The sequence below is a fragment of the Coturnix japonica genome, chromosome 2 (genome assembly GCF_001577835.2).
Source record: "Coturnix japonica isolate 7356 chromosome 2, Coturnix japonica 2.1, whole genome shotgun sequence".
NCBI lineage: Eukaryota > Metazoa > Chordata > Aves > Galliformes > Phasianidae > Coturnix > Coturnix japonica.
This window is the reverse complement of record NC_029517.1, coordinates 91,183,727-91,199,776: the sequence shown is the minus strand read 5'-3', so window position 1 is coordinate 91,199,776 and position 16,050 is coordinate 91,183,727. Positions and strand designations below refer to the sequence as shown.

Genomic DNA, 16,050 nt, shown 5'->3' with positions numbered 1-16,050 from the left:
GTCCTCGGGAAGGGGGAGCGGGGCCCCCGCTGATGGCGACCGGCGCCACGCGGGGCCGGCTGCCGTCCCTCCGCTTCGGCGCTGCCGCGGAGAGCGGTGATTCCAGCACCGGCCCCTTCCTCGGCCGGGGAGAGGGGAGCGGCGGGGGGCGGGCGGCGAGCGGGGCCGGCCGGGTCCGGCCGGGCGGGGGTGGAGGGAGCGGCGCCGGGGCCGGAGGGGCGCGGAGCCACCGCGGAGGGCGGAAACAGGGTGGGGGGGATTTGCGTCAGTGAGGGAGCGGGCAGAGCGGCGGGGCGGGCGGACAGACGGACGGAGGGAGCCGGAGGAGAGCGACTCGCCCCATGGAGCTGTGCCCCGGGCCCGCTGCGCCCTCGGGATGGGCGCTGTCGTTGCTCCTCGCATTGGGCGCCGGGCTCAGCCACGCCACCCCGCACCTGCGCTACTCCCGGCCGGGCTCCCGCAGCAAGTGAGTAGCACCCGGGCGGGGTGGCCGCACAGCTTGGGGGCTGCTGCCGGCGGCGGGTTGAGCTGGGTTGGGGTGCCGGAACGTGCGGGGCTCCTCGTGCCTCTACCGCTGCCCGGCAATGACGCCTCGTGTCTCTTCTGCCCGCAGGAACTGGTGTGCGTACATCGTGAACAAGAACGTCAGCTGCTCGGTGCTGGACGGAACCGAGAGTTACGTCCAGGCCCAGTACAAGTGCGCCTGGAACGAGTTTCCCTGCCGGCCGACCCCGGTGTAAGTAGCCGAGAAGGAGGCGGCGTTGGGAGGGGAAGCGCTCTCAGTTGCACGAAGCCCTCCTGAAGCCTAAGCACGATCCCGGCCCCACGGAGCTGCCGTGTCCGTGCTGCACCCCAAAGCGAGCACAGCTCGGGCGAGACCGCCGTCCTGCCCCAGCCTGCGGTCCCTGAGCACGCCCCGAAGGCAGCGCTCTCTTTTATTGCAAACATAAGACCGCTGGAACTAATTAGAGCCACATTGAGTCTGTCGGGTCGTTCGCTGTGCGAACTGACCGGGATGGGGGAGCTGTGCTGGCACACCGCACCGCGCTGCCTGCCCGGGCCCGCGGGCTGCTGCCACGGGCTGCTGGAGCCCAGCACCTGCTGGCTGCACACCTGTGTGCTGCTCCACGTGTATCCAGGTGGGCCTGGGGCTGCTGTGCGCAGCTGGATCAGCGAGTAACAGCAAGGGAGAGCCAGGAATGGGAGCCAGCGTGTTTGCGGTTCTGCCATCAGTTGCCCGTCCAGCAAGGAGCGCAGCCGATGCAGAGATTTGTGTGGGGTGTGATGCAGAGTTGCTCGTTAGGTTTAGTTTCATGTGATAGTGAAGAAGGGCAACAAAGCTGTGAAGAGTCTGCAGCATTATGGGGAGCAGCTGAGGGAACTGGGGTGGTTCAATTGGGTGAAGAGGAGGCGCAGAGGAGACCTTATCTGCCCCTGCTGTAGCAAGGTGTAAGTTGGCCTCTTCTCCCAGGTAACAGCAATAGGACTAGAAGGGAATGGGAGCTGGACCAGGGGAGGTGGTGGAGTCACCACTGCTGGACGTATTCATGAGAAGGGTAGATGTGGTTAGAGGGCATGGTGGGAATGGGCTGATAGTTGGACATAATCTTAGAGGTTTTTTCCAAACATTACGATGCTGTGATTAACCGTGAGCACACAGCAGCCTGCAGGGTGAGCACCACATTGAGCTCAGCCTGCTGTATTGAGGCTGCGTGGTCTCCCAGGCTGAGCAGGAAGTGGGGACAGCTGCAGTGCTCTGTGGCTGATCTCTAGCAAATTCTTTTCCTCAGTTTCCCCAGTGGAAGAGCAGCGATGTTTGTGCTCTTTCATTGAAAATCTATACGTGATGAGCACACTATGGAACTATCTCACCTTCTCAAGAAGTCATTGGGATGACTTCCAGGTTTTGGGGTGCTCAGGCTTACACTTGGACTGAGTTGATGGCAAGGATTCTTTTATGACAAATACCTGTTTTGGATTCTGAAATGTGGGTGACTGGTTTTAATGCGACATGAGAAGGTGAGGCCATGACTGATGCTGCTTGGTGAACTGTGTGCACTGATGGCACTGCCTTCCCTGGGGCCTGGGACAATAGGTGTTGGGTGTTTGGCATCTGAATGCACTGCTGTTTGTTTGTTTGCTTGCTTAGAAAAATAGCTTTTCTCTTTTGGGATATATAAATACAGGAATTTGAGGCAAATAACAAAGGCAGCAGGCAGCCAAGTCACACAGTCTTGTGTAATTTCCCTTGTTTCTCTCCAGAGTATTGAACGGGTCACTTTGGAGTTCTGACTGAGGCTGTGTAATGGAGCCTACACTCCGTTGCACTGAGTCTCAGTAGTAGAGCTGTGGAGGCGTGAGGGAGGGTTACAGCTGAGCTCTGTGGATGCATAAATCAGCAATCGTGGAAGTAAGGAATTTCAGTGGTGGTAAATTTTTCTTAGACCATGTGCTAGGAGATGATGTAGAAAGCATGAAGGCATTGCTTCTAGCTTAGGAAATTCCTGAACCACAAACTGGTTGAACTGGTGGCAGCTTTGGTAGAAGTCAGAAGGGGAAACCCTGCTCCAGTTGGGGACTGAACTGGATGACCTTCAGAAGTCACATCCCTTCCAAGTTACGCTGTAGTTCTAAGAAATCAAACTGCCCATCCTTCAGCTTTTCCTGTATGTCTGGAGATGGCTGTTGTCAGAGATACAATTTGTGGCTCAATGGATGTTTGTGCTTGCCCGCTGTGGGCAATCTCATGGGACTTCTTTGTTCTTGGAGAATGGAATTAGATACTTAGTGTAAGCCTTTGTTTCCTGAATCTGACTTTTAATGAATGTAAGTGTAGTTTTATTCATATCCTGAGTGGCAACTGCTACATATTTCCTCATGCTTAACATAAAGTATTCTAAGTACCTATTGCTGCAGCAGCCAGTGAACACTGAAAGCAGCTGGAATGTCCTTGAAGCAGATCATATTGAAGTCCTGAAACCTTACTGTGTACCAAACCATCTTCCCATAAGCAATGACTTATTTTTCTGTCTGTTGCTGGTATGCTTGTTTTCTTAGCAGCAGAGTAAGAAAATAACTAATCCAGTGTGTTTGAAATACATTGTTCAAATCCTGCACACCACTGTGCACAGGAATAACTTCCTTCAGGTGGAAAGTATTGTTTAATTGAGAAGGAATAGTGGTTTGACTAACAAAATGTGTGCCTAGCTAGCAAATAGAGTAGGATGGGAAAGAGCTATAAAAGAAACAAAGAAATGGCTGTGAGGATCTTTCTGGAATTATCCTCTTTTTCCCTTTATATGAAGGCACAGAGAAGTTAAAAAATTAACTAAATAGTAGAGATTCATTGGAATAAACAACAGTCCCTGTGTAGTCTCCTTCAGATACTCTTGGTTTATCTGAGACCTCATTCTGTTACAGACAGTGGGTACAGGGAGATCCAAATCAAACAAAGAATTTGACTGTATCAAAGATGTATGGGTTTTATTAGTACTTGATAGGGCGGGTTTTTGGTCAGTGGATTAGTTGAAGAGTCCTTCTGGTGCTTCGGTACAGCCTTGGTTATGCACGGCAAGTACTTAAATAGTTCTCTGCCTTTAAGTATTTGAGTATTTCACTGCCTTAAATGTACAGTGTGCTCCTGAGTTCCAAGTGTTCTTTGTATGTGGGAGTGTTAGGTGTTGCAGATATGAGTTACAGTCATCACTGACTTTATTTCGGTACAGATAGAAAGCTCTTGTGATTAAGCCTAAAAATTATATACATGCATGAGCCCATTTTGTCCATTCAGGTGTCACTTTACTCCTAAAATGTTAAGTGGGAAGTCAGGAGATTTCAAATGTTTTATAGATATTTGGTCTCAGTAATACGTTTCCTCACTGAACAGTTAGGGGATGTTTTGGTCGACAAAGGTGTCAGGAGTGAATGTGAGTTAGTGTGGCTGCCTAAGAGATAGGAAGAGAGGGAGCAGAAAGAAGAAGCAGAAATGCCCTTTGAAGTGTGTTCCCTTTGAAGTTTGGGAACTCCTGATTTATTTTACTTAAAAGTGTGACTGGTGAAGGAGAGAAAAACTTTGTTATTAATGGGTCAGGGGCATGAAGGATACTTATCTGAAAATATTAGTCTTTTTACGCACCAAAGAGAACTTTCATGTTGGAAGTTTAGCATTGTTTCATAAATAACTGACCTCTCCCCACTTACTGTGCTGCAAATTTCCTTTCCTGGCTTTCTCATGAGTAGCTTAGAAACTTAATTAGCTTAAAAGCAAATTTTATGGTCTCCTTGACTAGATTCTGCAAACTCTTGAGGGCTGTGGATCCTCTGGAATGCCCCATCTATAAAGGGCTGGAGGAGCAGGGAGCCTGGGCAGGACTTTTAGGAACATGATTAGTGGGCACTATCAGTGATAGGTGGACACTTGGACTAGATGATCTTAGAGGTCTTTTCTAACCTTAATGATTCTCTGCTTCTGCGTTGGACATTCTCTGGTCAGTGTAGCTGCTTTGGTGTGGGATGTTGTTATAGAATTGACTGTACCTTAGATACTTCAGCTTCTGGACCAGCATTCTGGGGCAAATTTGCTTTCATTAGTCAAGTTAAATTGATAATAAGCCAGCCTGTGAGCTGAAGGAGGGGAGTGCTTTCTGGTTTTTCACTGTTGCTGCAGTGCAGTCAAGCAGGATATCCCTGCCCATGGAGAACCGGGGAGTATGAAGCAGTAAATCTAACAGAAAAACTTAGACGGGGAGGTACCCCTGGAGGTCACGTAATTGCCCCCAGGGCCCCCAACAGCAGAGCTAGCTTCAAAGTTGTCATGTTGCCCAGGGACTCGAAGAAAGGAAGTTTATCAGATCCCCCATTTCAGATAACAGTCCCCATTAATTCTGCGCATGTGCGTAAAGATAAGCTTGTGCTCAAGTGAATAATGGGTCAGGTCACCTGTCGTTAGGTCATGGGGAGTGGATTTTGTGATTTAGGGTGAGCGTCTTATCTTAACGCTAATGATCAACATGTAATAAGCAAACCAATTACTCCTGTAGGTTGCACATACTTAGAAAACTGCCAAGAAAGTTATAAATGAATCAATAGCTAAATTAGCAAACCTTTCCAAATCTCTCATTGAGCAATATTTTCCAACTTCTTGTATTAAATAACCTTAAACAAGCCTGCTCCCAAAGCGAAGTTCAGTCATTGCTAAGGGGAAGACTTAAGGCAAAAAGACTGAAGTAACTTTAGAGACTGTTGCTGCTGGTTTTTTGTAATCGTAAATGTCAGGATAGATGACTGCACTTATTAGTTACACTCGGCTTTAAATAGCCAGTATACAACACTTATTAATAAACATATTTTGAGGAGTGGAAATTTTCCTGCTGGCACACAGGATGTCAGACTTCCAGTTGGGTTCAGATGGCTGTATTGATTTATCGTTCTCTGGCAACCTCGGAGCGTCCTGGGTGGAGCACACCAGTCCCCGTCTAAGAACATGTAGTAAATCCACATGTAGTTTTCAGTCCTTGAGCAGTCCCGGTGTTGCTTTTTCTGACAAAGCTCAGTTGATGGAAATGAAGCAGTGTCAGAGTACTTGGCACCAGGCAGGATCAAACCTAAGGCATACAAGTCAGTACAGGATCAGAGACTGTGCTTGCCTCCGGCTTCTAGCAGAGTACATCTCATCAGAAAAACTTTCAGGATGCACAAGAAGTTGAGAGCTAATTCATGTTTCCCCTTGAAATATCTAGAAAAGTCTTTAGGGATATATTTTTTTTCCTCCTTAGGTATTTTGTATGAAGCAGACTTTCTTTGTACAGGCTCCAGCTAGCTGACTGCATAGGGAGTTTAGCCTAAGGGACTCGGCATTGAAAACAGTAAGGAAACTTAAACAACTTCAGAGCATACTTCAGTTTCCTGGAGTGCTTGTTTGATAATCTTTGAGAGCCTGCTGAGTATGGTAAACTTTCCTGGCATTCTCCCTGAGCTTGAAGTTATGCATCTCTACGCACTCAGTGCAACAATGACTTTCTTCTCTGTAGACTGGACAGGGAATTTTAATTTCATACATCATTCATAGTTTGTTGTTGTAATTCAGAAAGCTGCAATCTGTTCCTCAGTTCACAGTAATATAAATAATTATACTTCTTTGTGTTCTTCTGGTTTGAGAAGTATATGGTGTAGAGGTCTGAGGCCTCTTCTGTCAAGCACCAAACTGTTTCCAAACTAAAAGATAGTTAATTTTGGGGAGCTGCTGACCCACTTAAGGTCTGTTTTGTCATAAATCACCCCCCAGAAGAAAAACAAAAACAAAAGCAAAGAAAAAAACAAAACAACCAAGAAATATTTTGCACCATTAGAAAGTGAGCCTGTTCCTGTTTTAGACATTGCTGATGATTCCTCTCCTCTTCCCACAGTTCTAAGGACATCTGACTTCCTTCTTGCTTTCAGATCTCATCATCTTTCTTCTCCCCTCCAGTTCACTTTGACCTGGTGTCTTGGTGAAGTATCAGCTCTCAGAGCAGGGCTGTGTTTTGTTCTGTAGGTTGTGGTCCCAGTTAATCCCACAGGCTGGCTCTTACATTCATAACAATGTTGGTTATCCATTCTATATATTCAATTAGTATGTTTTAAAATAGTCTATTAGCAGTAGCTCACACTTAGAAATAAGCTCGTGTCTTCGGCAGTGGAAGCAGAAGGGATGATGCTGGAACTCTTGTTTCTCTTTGTCAGAAGCAGTATTCTGCATTCTCACTTGGCCTTTGCACTGGTGTAAGGTGAGAAGGTTGGCCCCCGTTGCAGGCAGGAGCAGGTGAAGGTGTTGTAAGCATGGGAGCTGTTGCTGCATCCCTTCCTTTTGTGCCACTGTTGGACTTTTGCACAGTGCTGTCCTGGAAAAGTCTTTTGGGTTCTTGGGCTCTAATATCCCATTTTACCTAGTGTTTGTTTTTGTAACTCCAAAGAATCATTAGATTTGGAAGGGACATTGAAAGGCCATCTTGTCTAACTCCCTTGCAATGAACAGGGGCCTCTGCAGCTGCATCAGGTTTTTAGTAGCTTATTGTTGGTCTATCAGCATGTGGTTGACTGGCATATGTTTATCTTGTGACAAAATTGAAGGAAGTAATCATGTCAGAAGTACAAATCTCAAGAACAAAGCTGTGCTTTGAACACTGCCACAGAGTATGGCTAGAAGTTCCTTAAATACGTCTTATTATATTTGTTTCTCTGCTCATAGACGATGATGCCTGCCATGCTTTCAGAGGTAATAATTCATTAACATGAAGAATACCGAAATCTGCACCTGAAATTTAGCTTTTGGTCATTCTGTACTGGAGTTTAGTGGTTGTCTCTGCACGTATATATACATGCACACCTCACTGTGAGACCTATCTCACTAAAAGACCTGTGGTCTTTTGCCTCTCTTATAATAATAATAAAAGTCTGGTAAAATTCTTTTGTATATGTTGAATCAATGTTCAGCACTAAAGAGAGCCATGTGAGAGATTAGGTTGTAGTGAGCTGATTTTGACAAGGTGGTTCTCTACTCCAACCTCAGCTCCTGAAAACACTTGTCTCATGGTTCTTTATAGCAATCTTGGAAAACAAAACAGTTAAAGGAAGAGGACAAGGGCAAAGATGAGACTTTCGTAAGTCTGTAAGAAGTAACTTAGTGTCTGTAATGCCAGATCAAAATCAATAATGGTTCTTGGATTTACTAGGATTCTTCTTCAGTAGATTTTTAGTACAGTGTAAAATGTGGCTTTATTACTGACCTGATGGCTTTCTTTTACTGAGCACCTAGACTTCTAAGTTAATCTGCTCCTGTCAAAACATCTTTCCGCCAGTTGCTCTAAATGCCTTAGGACAAATTCAGAGTGAAGACATATTTGTCTTAAATGAAGCTCGTCTGTGGGGTAGGGCTGAAGATAGCTGCTACTGCTGCTGTAAAGTAGCAAGATCATAAATCAGCAAAATGCAGATACAGGATTCAGCTCGTGCTAACTTCACTTCTTTACCCTACAGAGGTAAACGTGTCAGTATAGGAGCTTAGATATCTGATGACCAAAAAAAAAACAAAACTTCTTCAAAATGTGATTGCATTTAATTTTATCTTATAGGTAAGTGATTTGTGAGGATGAGTTCTATGTGCTACTCCAGCACTCCCATTGAAGTATATAGGAGATTTGGATGAGTGGGACATGCCAGAGCTTACTAGATCATTTAGAAAGAGTGGATCTACGTTCTGTAAAAGCATTAAGCAGTGAAGATTTGCTGTCTTATATTCAGTAAGACCTGATTTGCAGGCCGCTGATTTTATGGGACTCATTCCAATAACTACAGAGTTTTGGACTGACCTTGAAGTTTTGTGCTCAGAATAAACATTTTATACACTACTTATGCAGAAACATGCTGATTCTGCAATCCCTTGCTCACGGTGAGGATGTGGTGGCAGTTATCTCCTTGCATTTCCCTAAAGGTTGAATGTTAATATCTAGTTTCAGAACTGAGCCATATGTTTTCCCACCAATTTTGTCCAAATGTTTCTGATTTGTTTTATCGCTGTTAGGTGACATTCCAAATATCAGTGCTAACTGCTTCCTTCTGTGGTTTAGCACCATGAGAAAATTATACCTCATTCCGTAGCCGAAATGTCTGGCTTTTGAAGCAAACATGTATTTTTAATTAAAGCATTTTCCTAAGAAAATACTTTCCTCTGAAAGAGGAAGAGGCATTGAACATCACTGTCACACCATACAACTTCAGATCAACTATGCAATATTTAGTTATTAAAAAGGGAGATGTGCATTACTGTTCTGAATGTGTTAGAATCGTAGAATGGCTTGGGTTGGAAGGGACCTCGAGGATCATGAAGCTCCAACCCACCTGCTGCAGGCAGGGCCACCAACCTCCACATTTAATACTAGACCAGGCTGCCTCACTTGATCACCATGTTGAATTCATGGTGAAGGTGGTGGGCATTGGTAGCTAAAACCCTGTTACAAAAATACTCCTAAAAAAGCAGCTATTCTTATTTTCTTCCTTGCAAGGAAAAACTAGACTGTTGAAGTCACTCTCTGTTCATGCTTTCTGGAAGAATGACCTTGTTAATTTTATTTGACTTAATTCAATTAAAGAATATGATCATCTTCTTTAGCTGAGGGTCCTCATGGGTGAGTTACTGAGGTACAGTAAATGCTGATGGAACAAGTTTTAATTATATAAGAAAAAAATCACCATCTGTGAAACGCTTGTAAAGATAATTGTGACTATTAACACTTACTTGAATAGCAGAAATCAACTGGAGGAAGACTTAATGTGTTATCATCTTCTTAATTATGTTCCAACATTTGCAGGCGTTAAAGTGGAACCGAAGTTCTTTAAGAGACTTAGGGAACTTTTCAGACTTCCTTTGTCCAAACTGCTTCATTAGGTAACTGTGTAGAGATTCACATCTACAAGATAAAATATGGGTATGAAATACTGTTAAAAGCTGCAGAGTGTAGAGAAGCAACGTTTTAATGACATTGTCTCTTTTCCTACTCTGAGTATATTTTGTATGCCTTGATGTGAATATAAGTGAACAACTTGATTGAAAGCACTGCAAATATAAATACAGACTTATTCAGTAGCTCCCGATCCTGTGTCATTAATTATGTACAACTGCAAATTATTGTTTCATGTGCTCTCTACCAGAAAGTTACGTTTTGCTTTGTTTCGTCAGAACTGTTTCCAAGAACATAATTGTGTTTGGTGCTGTTAGACTGTTAAATTCTGGCACAGCCCTGGAAGTCTGTGACTCCCCCACTGAAATCCACTCTGCAAGCAAAGTTCTGGCTTTAAAAAACTCTTTTAAAAAGTTGTATAATTTGCCCATATGAAAAATATTAAGCATGATTCCTTTAGATTTTTTTTTTCTATATCCTTTTCTTGTGTGTAATAGTGTCTTGTAATTTACTGCTAGCTGAATGCTGAAGTAATAAATACGTAGGTGTCCACATTGATGAACATGACTGTAGAGGAAGTATGCATAAACTTGTCTGAGCTGTGATTGAAGTGGCAGAAATGATACAAGGAAAATTGTATAATCTGAGTAATCAAATGCATATTTTGCACTAAAGCTGTTCGTATTCCTGCTGCAGAATTGTTTTAAGCTCCATTCTGCACAGAAAGAAATAGGGAAATGTAACTCGGTGGTGTCTGAAGACAGTCAAAATAGTTGGGTTTGCAGGAGGGCTTTTGTCCCTGAAAGCATAAGAAGGAACACACACAAAGCTGTGCGCAGTTAAGTGTTTTATGGAAATCAGAGAAAAGTATGTACTACCATTTCCGGCATATGAAAATTGAGCTGGAAGTTCGAGCTTGTACTTAAGTAATGTGGTGCTTGTGAGAGAGATGGTAATGACTCTTCAACCACTTCAAACCCCTAAAGCGCCTGCCTAATCCTTACACTTCTCTGCCTCTAGCAGCTAGTTCAAAGGGAGGGAGTCCTACCCAAATTCCCTACGTGAGATGTGGTTTAACATTCAGATAAGCAAAGAAAAGGAAGTTCATGGGTGGCTGGGATGTTGTCCTTTCCAATGGTGCCCTCTACACTGCACGCATCTATTTAATGTTTAAGCACTTGACCTTGGGATGTCTGCACTTTACATCTGTAAACAGCATTCAGCAGACATTTTCATGAACACTGTAAAAGAAATTATGAGCTTAAGGCCATCCCACAGCTGTTTCGAGTATGCTATTGCAAAGGTTCAAAAAAAAGGAAACCCACTTGGAGTTAATGTTCACCAAGTCAGAGTCAGAGAAGCTGATAACCGCAGCAGACCACCACGGCTGGGAGCGGCTGACAGATTTACAGCCAGACCCACCCTTGCCTTTCTGTTAAGAGAAAAGAGAATCCAGACTGACTCGTTAACCTGACTACTGTTTGGCCCCAGAGTAGTTGGGAAAGAACCAACAATGTCTCTAGTCAAAGTAACATTTTGCCCTTCAGTAAGAGGTTGTAAGGTAGGTGATGGCAGAACAAGGGGAAATGGTTTTAAGTTGAAGGAGGGAAGATTTAGGTTTGATGTCAGGGGGAAGTTCTTTACTATGAAAGTGGTGAGGTGCTGGAACAGGCTGCCCAGACAGGTTGTGAGTGCCCCATCCCTGGAGGTGTTCAAGGACAGGGTGGACGGGGCCCTGGGCAGCCTGGTCTAGTATTAGATATGGAGGTTGGTGGCCCTGTTTGCGGCAGGGGGTTGGAGCTTCATGATCCTTGAGGTCCCTTCCAACCCAAGCCATTTTATGGTGCAATGATTATAGATGAAGTGTTAACGTGAAAGAGCATGGAGTATTTCCTCTGTGCAAAAGTTAGAATATATTGTTGCAGAGCTGAGGAAGAAACAAATTAGTAGTTAACACTTTTTCTCCCCCACCCCAAGTTTGCAGAGCAGCTCACCAAAGCACACACAGCAAATGGCTATCAGATATAGGACATATTAAAATTGTGTTTGTGAAGTGGGAGATGTTACATAATTGAAGATATATATATATATATATATATATATATATATATATATTTGCAAATGTGGCAGGAGAAGCCATGGAGATTAACGGTTAAACTCTGACATTCAATAGAAACTGCTTCACAGTTGGTGCAAGATTTAATACTTTCCATCTGGTAGCTTTTTTTTTCTGATTACTTTTAAACAAAAAGGCAGTTTGCATACTAATACAGGAAAACATTTAATGAAACATGGAGTTGATTCTTTGTGATAGCACAGCTGTTTCTGGTGCCCATTCTGTGTTCTCTGTGTCCCAAAAGACACCCTGTAAGAATGAAATCTGTTGTAGAGCTCTTGTTGAGTCCTTTGCTGTTGCCCTTTGTTTCTTGTGTGGGTATTACTGCTCCAGTTAAAGAAAGTTGTACAGTTAGAAGCAGTTTGCTGTTTAATAACTTCTGAGCAAGTAATTAGGGATCCTTGAAGTTGTATGCAAGTAATGTGCAGAGTTTTGTCTGCAAGACCCTCTTGAGCTTAACTGGGACAGTGAAGTGAGGAAGAGTTGCTTGCTTCACTGGTCCCTGCCTTTCTTCAGGCTCCTTCTTTCATGTCCTTATCTGACTCCTGCTCTCAGTGTTTTGTCTTTTCCTGGCTTTAGCTGCTCTGTACATACAGATTATGAGGAATGTTTAAGCAGAGACTACGGAGAGACAAAGCAGGCAGAAACATTTTGTGATGTCAGGTTACTGCCAGAGGAGCCTCATGGGTGGGTTTGTGATGACAAGTAGTTAGAGGAGAAAAGTTTTGGATTTATAGAGTAATACATACACACACTGGCAATCGCTGTTACTCTCTGCAGTGTCTGGTGAATGACCCTTCCCTTCCCCCAGCACATTATCCCTTTTGCTCTGGCCCTCCTTGCTTTCCCTGAAGTGATCTCAGTTAAGTGCAGGTAACTTTTAAAACTGGGACAAAAAAGTTTGTTCATTTGATGTTCCAAAAAGAAAATGAAGTGTGTATGAAATGAATTTAAAGGGAAAACAGTCTTAATTTCAGTCTTGATCCAAATAACAGATTAGGTTTCAAATAATTTAAAATACTCTCTGTTTTTGCAGATATCGAACAAGTTTCAGACCTCGGTACACAGTTGCATATAAGACTGTGACAGAGCTAGAATGGAGATGTTGTCCTGGGTACAAAGGTGAAGACTGCAGAGAAGGGCCATCAGAACAGCCCAGGGCAGCTCGACGGCCCACAACGCCAGCGAAAGCTATTGTGAAGAAAGGCTTGGGTAACTTTTTCTTTGAGTTTTGGTATGCATGATCATGTCTGGTTTTTTGCTTTGTCCTTTTATGTACAATAATCATTACGGTTCTGATGAAACCCAACTACTGGCAGATACAGGATCCATATGGAAGATACTGTGTGGTGGGAAATAATAGCCAGGCAACAATAATCTTAATACAGAGTATTTCCTGAAGAATAAAGGAGGGATGGGTGTGGAACACTGGCCATAAGTGCCAGCTGTCTGCTCATAATTCAGGAAAATATTAAGGTCTTTTTTATTTCTAAGAGTATGGGGAGATTGTTTGTTTATTTGTTTCTTCAATCTTTGCGAAGAAAGATATATTTGAGAGGAGCTGCTATTTAAACAAAAAAGAATGTACTGATTTTAATACTCAGTAACTCTTCCTAGCAGTTTCACAGTGCTTTGTTTGTTCAAGAGCTTGAGCAGCTTTTGCAGATTAATATTAAGATTACTTGCCTTAATACTAATGGGTAAGGGACTTATAAGCCTCAAATGCTGAAAAAATACCTTGAAGAATGAACAATGTTTGTATAAGATGCTATATTCTTAAAGGGTAAGAGCGGTGCTCTTACTGTAGTATTATGCCTCTCACCATTAAGAAAAGGCGTTTTCTTCCAAAGGGCTTTTTCACAGCATCATAGGAGATTAATGTCACATATATCACTTAGTCAGATTTCCAGTGGCATTTTGTATGTAGTTAAATGAAGTGGTTTGAATACATGGCTTTAAACTATTCTTGTAGATTATATACATTCTATAAAAATAAGGCTTCTAAATATTTTAGTAGCCCACTGAAAATATTACTTTCAAAAGTTGATAATAAAACACAGCAGTCCCTTTAGTAACTTGTATGGTGCTTATATAGGGAGATTTTCTTTCTGCTCCCACAAAAGAAACAAAACCCAAACGACTGTGTTTTGATGGAAACATACCAGTGTATATGCAAATAGCTATACTCCATGTGTTCGCACTTCTTCACTATTAAATCAGCCACCAGGCCAGTCTTGAATCTCGTTTGTGCTATCTTCAATCTGAGATCCAGTTTAAAACTAAGAATAAGTCCAAACTTGTGGCTTTCAGAACCTATCTGAATGTTGTCTTACATTATAGCTTGGAACCAGTGCTAGAATTCTTTGGTCTGAAGATTTAACTGTTAACGACTCTTGAGCACAATACAGACACAATTTGGCAGGGGACCTTTCTTATTCTTAGCTGTTTACTTGCCATCTGAAAGAACTCTTCTGGTGCTAAGAATTCATGTATCTGTTTGCTACATTTTCTCCTTCGCTTCTGCTTCTTAACTTCATTTTACTGTTGCTTTCTCCTGTTATGGAATGCCTTAACTGTGCAAAGGTCTTTGAATTTTGAATGATATGAAGGATATCATGCAAAATCAGAATTGGGACTACGCACAATATGGTTATAGAGAAAAAGGTGCAACCCTTGTACATAATGGCAAAAGAGTATGTAAATAAATAATGTCTGCTTGTACTTTTTTCATTGGAAGAGCATAGTGCTGGTGTTACTTTAATATTCTTGGATGTGCAAAGATGATGCTTCTATACATGTTGTTTTTTACCATTTAAATATGTACGGGGTTAGGGTTGCATATTTTTGAAGTGAGTGTGATAACAAGAGTGCAGAACTCTATCCAGTATACCCATTTGAACTCAAACTCAGCAAAATACTGGAGCACAAAACCTCTTCATGTACATAAGTTGTTGCTACTCAAATCTTAAAGGGAAATTTAAGAGCAGCACACGCTAAGTTATTGTTATGGAGGATACCATTGTTTTAAGACAATTGTGCCTTGACATACATAAATCTGTACTGGTTTATTAGTGATTTTCTGCTTGGTAATTTATTTAACAAATAGTATCCTAGCAGGAATTGGTCAGTGTTCTAAAACTGCTAGTTTGAAATTATTTGGTAAGATTTTAATAATGAACTACTGAAGGAACAGATAGGGAAAGGAAGGAACACTGTGCATTTTAGATCATCATTTGGATTTCAGCAAAAGTACGATTGTTTTCAGTTGACTGAAACAGACACCTCTAGGAAAACTTATATACAGACTTTGTCTGTTATTTCTTTGAAACAGATGCTGAACCAACAGAAGTGCCAGAACCTCCACCGCATGAGAAGAAAATGCAGTTTTTTGAGGAAGAATTGTTTAGACTTACACGATCAGTGATAGAACTTCAGTCCTCCTTGGCACGTGTGAATGAAAACCTAAAGCTGACTGTTCAAGAAGATGCCAGTAAGATGTTGGTCACTTGGCTGAACAACCTTTATGATCGCCCAGAGCCTGATAGTGCGGTTAGCGGTGAAACAGACAGTATTCATCTGCCTGGACTCCACAGCAATAAAGATCAGAAAGACCCTTTTCTTGATTTTGAAGTGGAAGATCTGAAGTCAGAGCTGGCTGAGGTCAAAGAGGCCTTGAAGAACAGGAATGATAAACTGGAGGAACTGAATGGTAAAGTAAAAGGCTATGAAGGACAATTAAAACAACTGCAGGAGGCAGCCCAGGGACCAACAATAACAATGCCTAGTGACAATATATATCGGGAATATATAGACTCAAAATTTGAGTCCCTCAGACAGGAATTACTGGAAGGATTTGAGAAGAAAATGGCAGATCTGAAGAACTCTTGTGAATACAAACTACAGGATATCCAGCAGCAGTGTGATGACAACGAAAATAACTGTGTAGGTATAATGGATGTTATAAGAGGCAAAGAAAATGACTTGAAGAAAGAAATAAATTCTCTCCGTACGCAGATTCCATCAAACCATTCCAGTTGTTGCAAGGAGGGTGAGGGAAATGACTTGGACCAGCAGATTAAAGATTTAAATAAGAAGCTTGAGAGAGTCGTAGAAGCACACAGGATCTTGAATGTGAGAATAGATAATGAAATCAGTCGATTGTCAACACCAGATTTGGAAGACATGTTTGGTGAGAGGCTGGAGGAGCTAGATGCAAGAATGAACATCACTGAGCGAAATGCTGAAGAGCACTGCTTTTATGTTGAGGAAACTCTCCGAAACACTATAGCTGTTGAGGCAGATGAACTGAGAGACTTGTTTGACCAAAAGCTGCGGGCACTAGAAGATAGACTAGGTGGCACTATTTTAGAGATGGCTAATACTACAGACCCAGATGGAATGTACATGAATCCTGTGCCTTTCATGCCCAGTGACACTGGGTTTGCAAACGAGCAATTCACGGCAGAGATGAATCTCATGAAGAACAAACTGCTGTCCCTT

At 42.7% G+C, this 16,050-nt stretch overlaps 1 protein-coding gene across 1 annotated transcript in view; it reads left to right on the top strand.

Moving 5' to 3' along the window:
* The first annotated feature begins 283 nt into the window (after positions 1 to 283).
* Positions 284 to 16,050, top strand: part of EMILIN2 (elastin microfibril interfacer 2) — a 29,913-nt gene continuing 14,146 nt past the window's right edge. The window contains 4 exon segments of the mRNA XM_015855252.2: positions 284 to 466; positions 614 to 736; positions 12,587 to 12,762; positions 14,882 to 16,049. Of these exon segments, the coding sequence (XP_015710738.2) occupies positions 342 to 466; positions 614 to 736; positions 12,587 to 12,762; positions 14,882 to 16,049 (1,592 nt within the window). The 5' untranslated portion in view covers positions 284 to 341.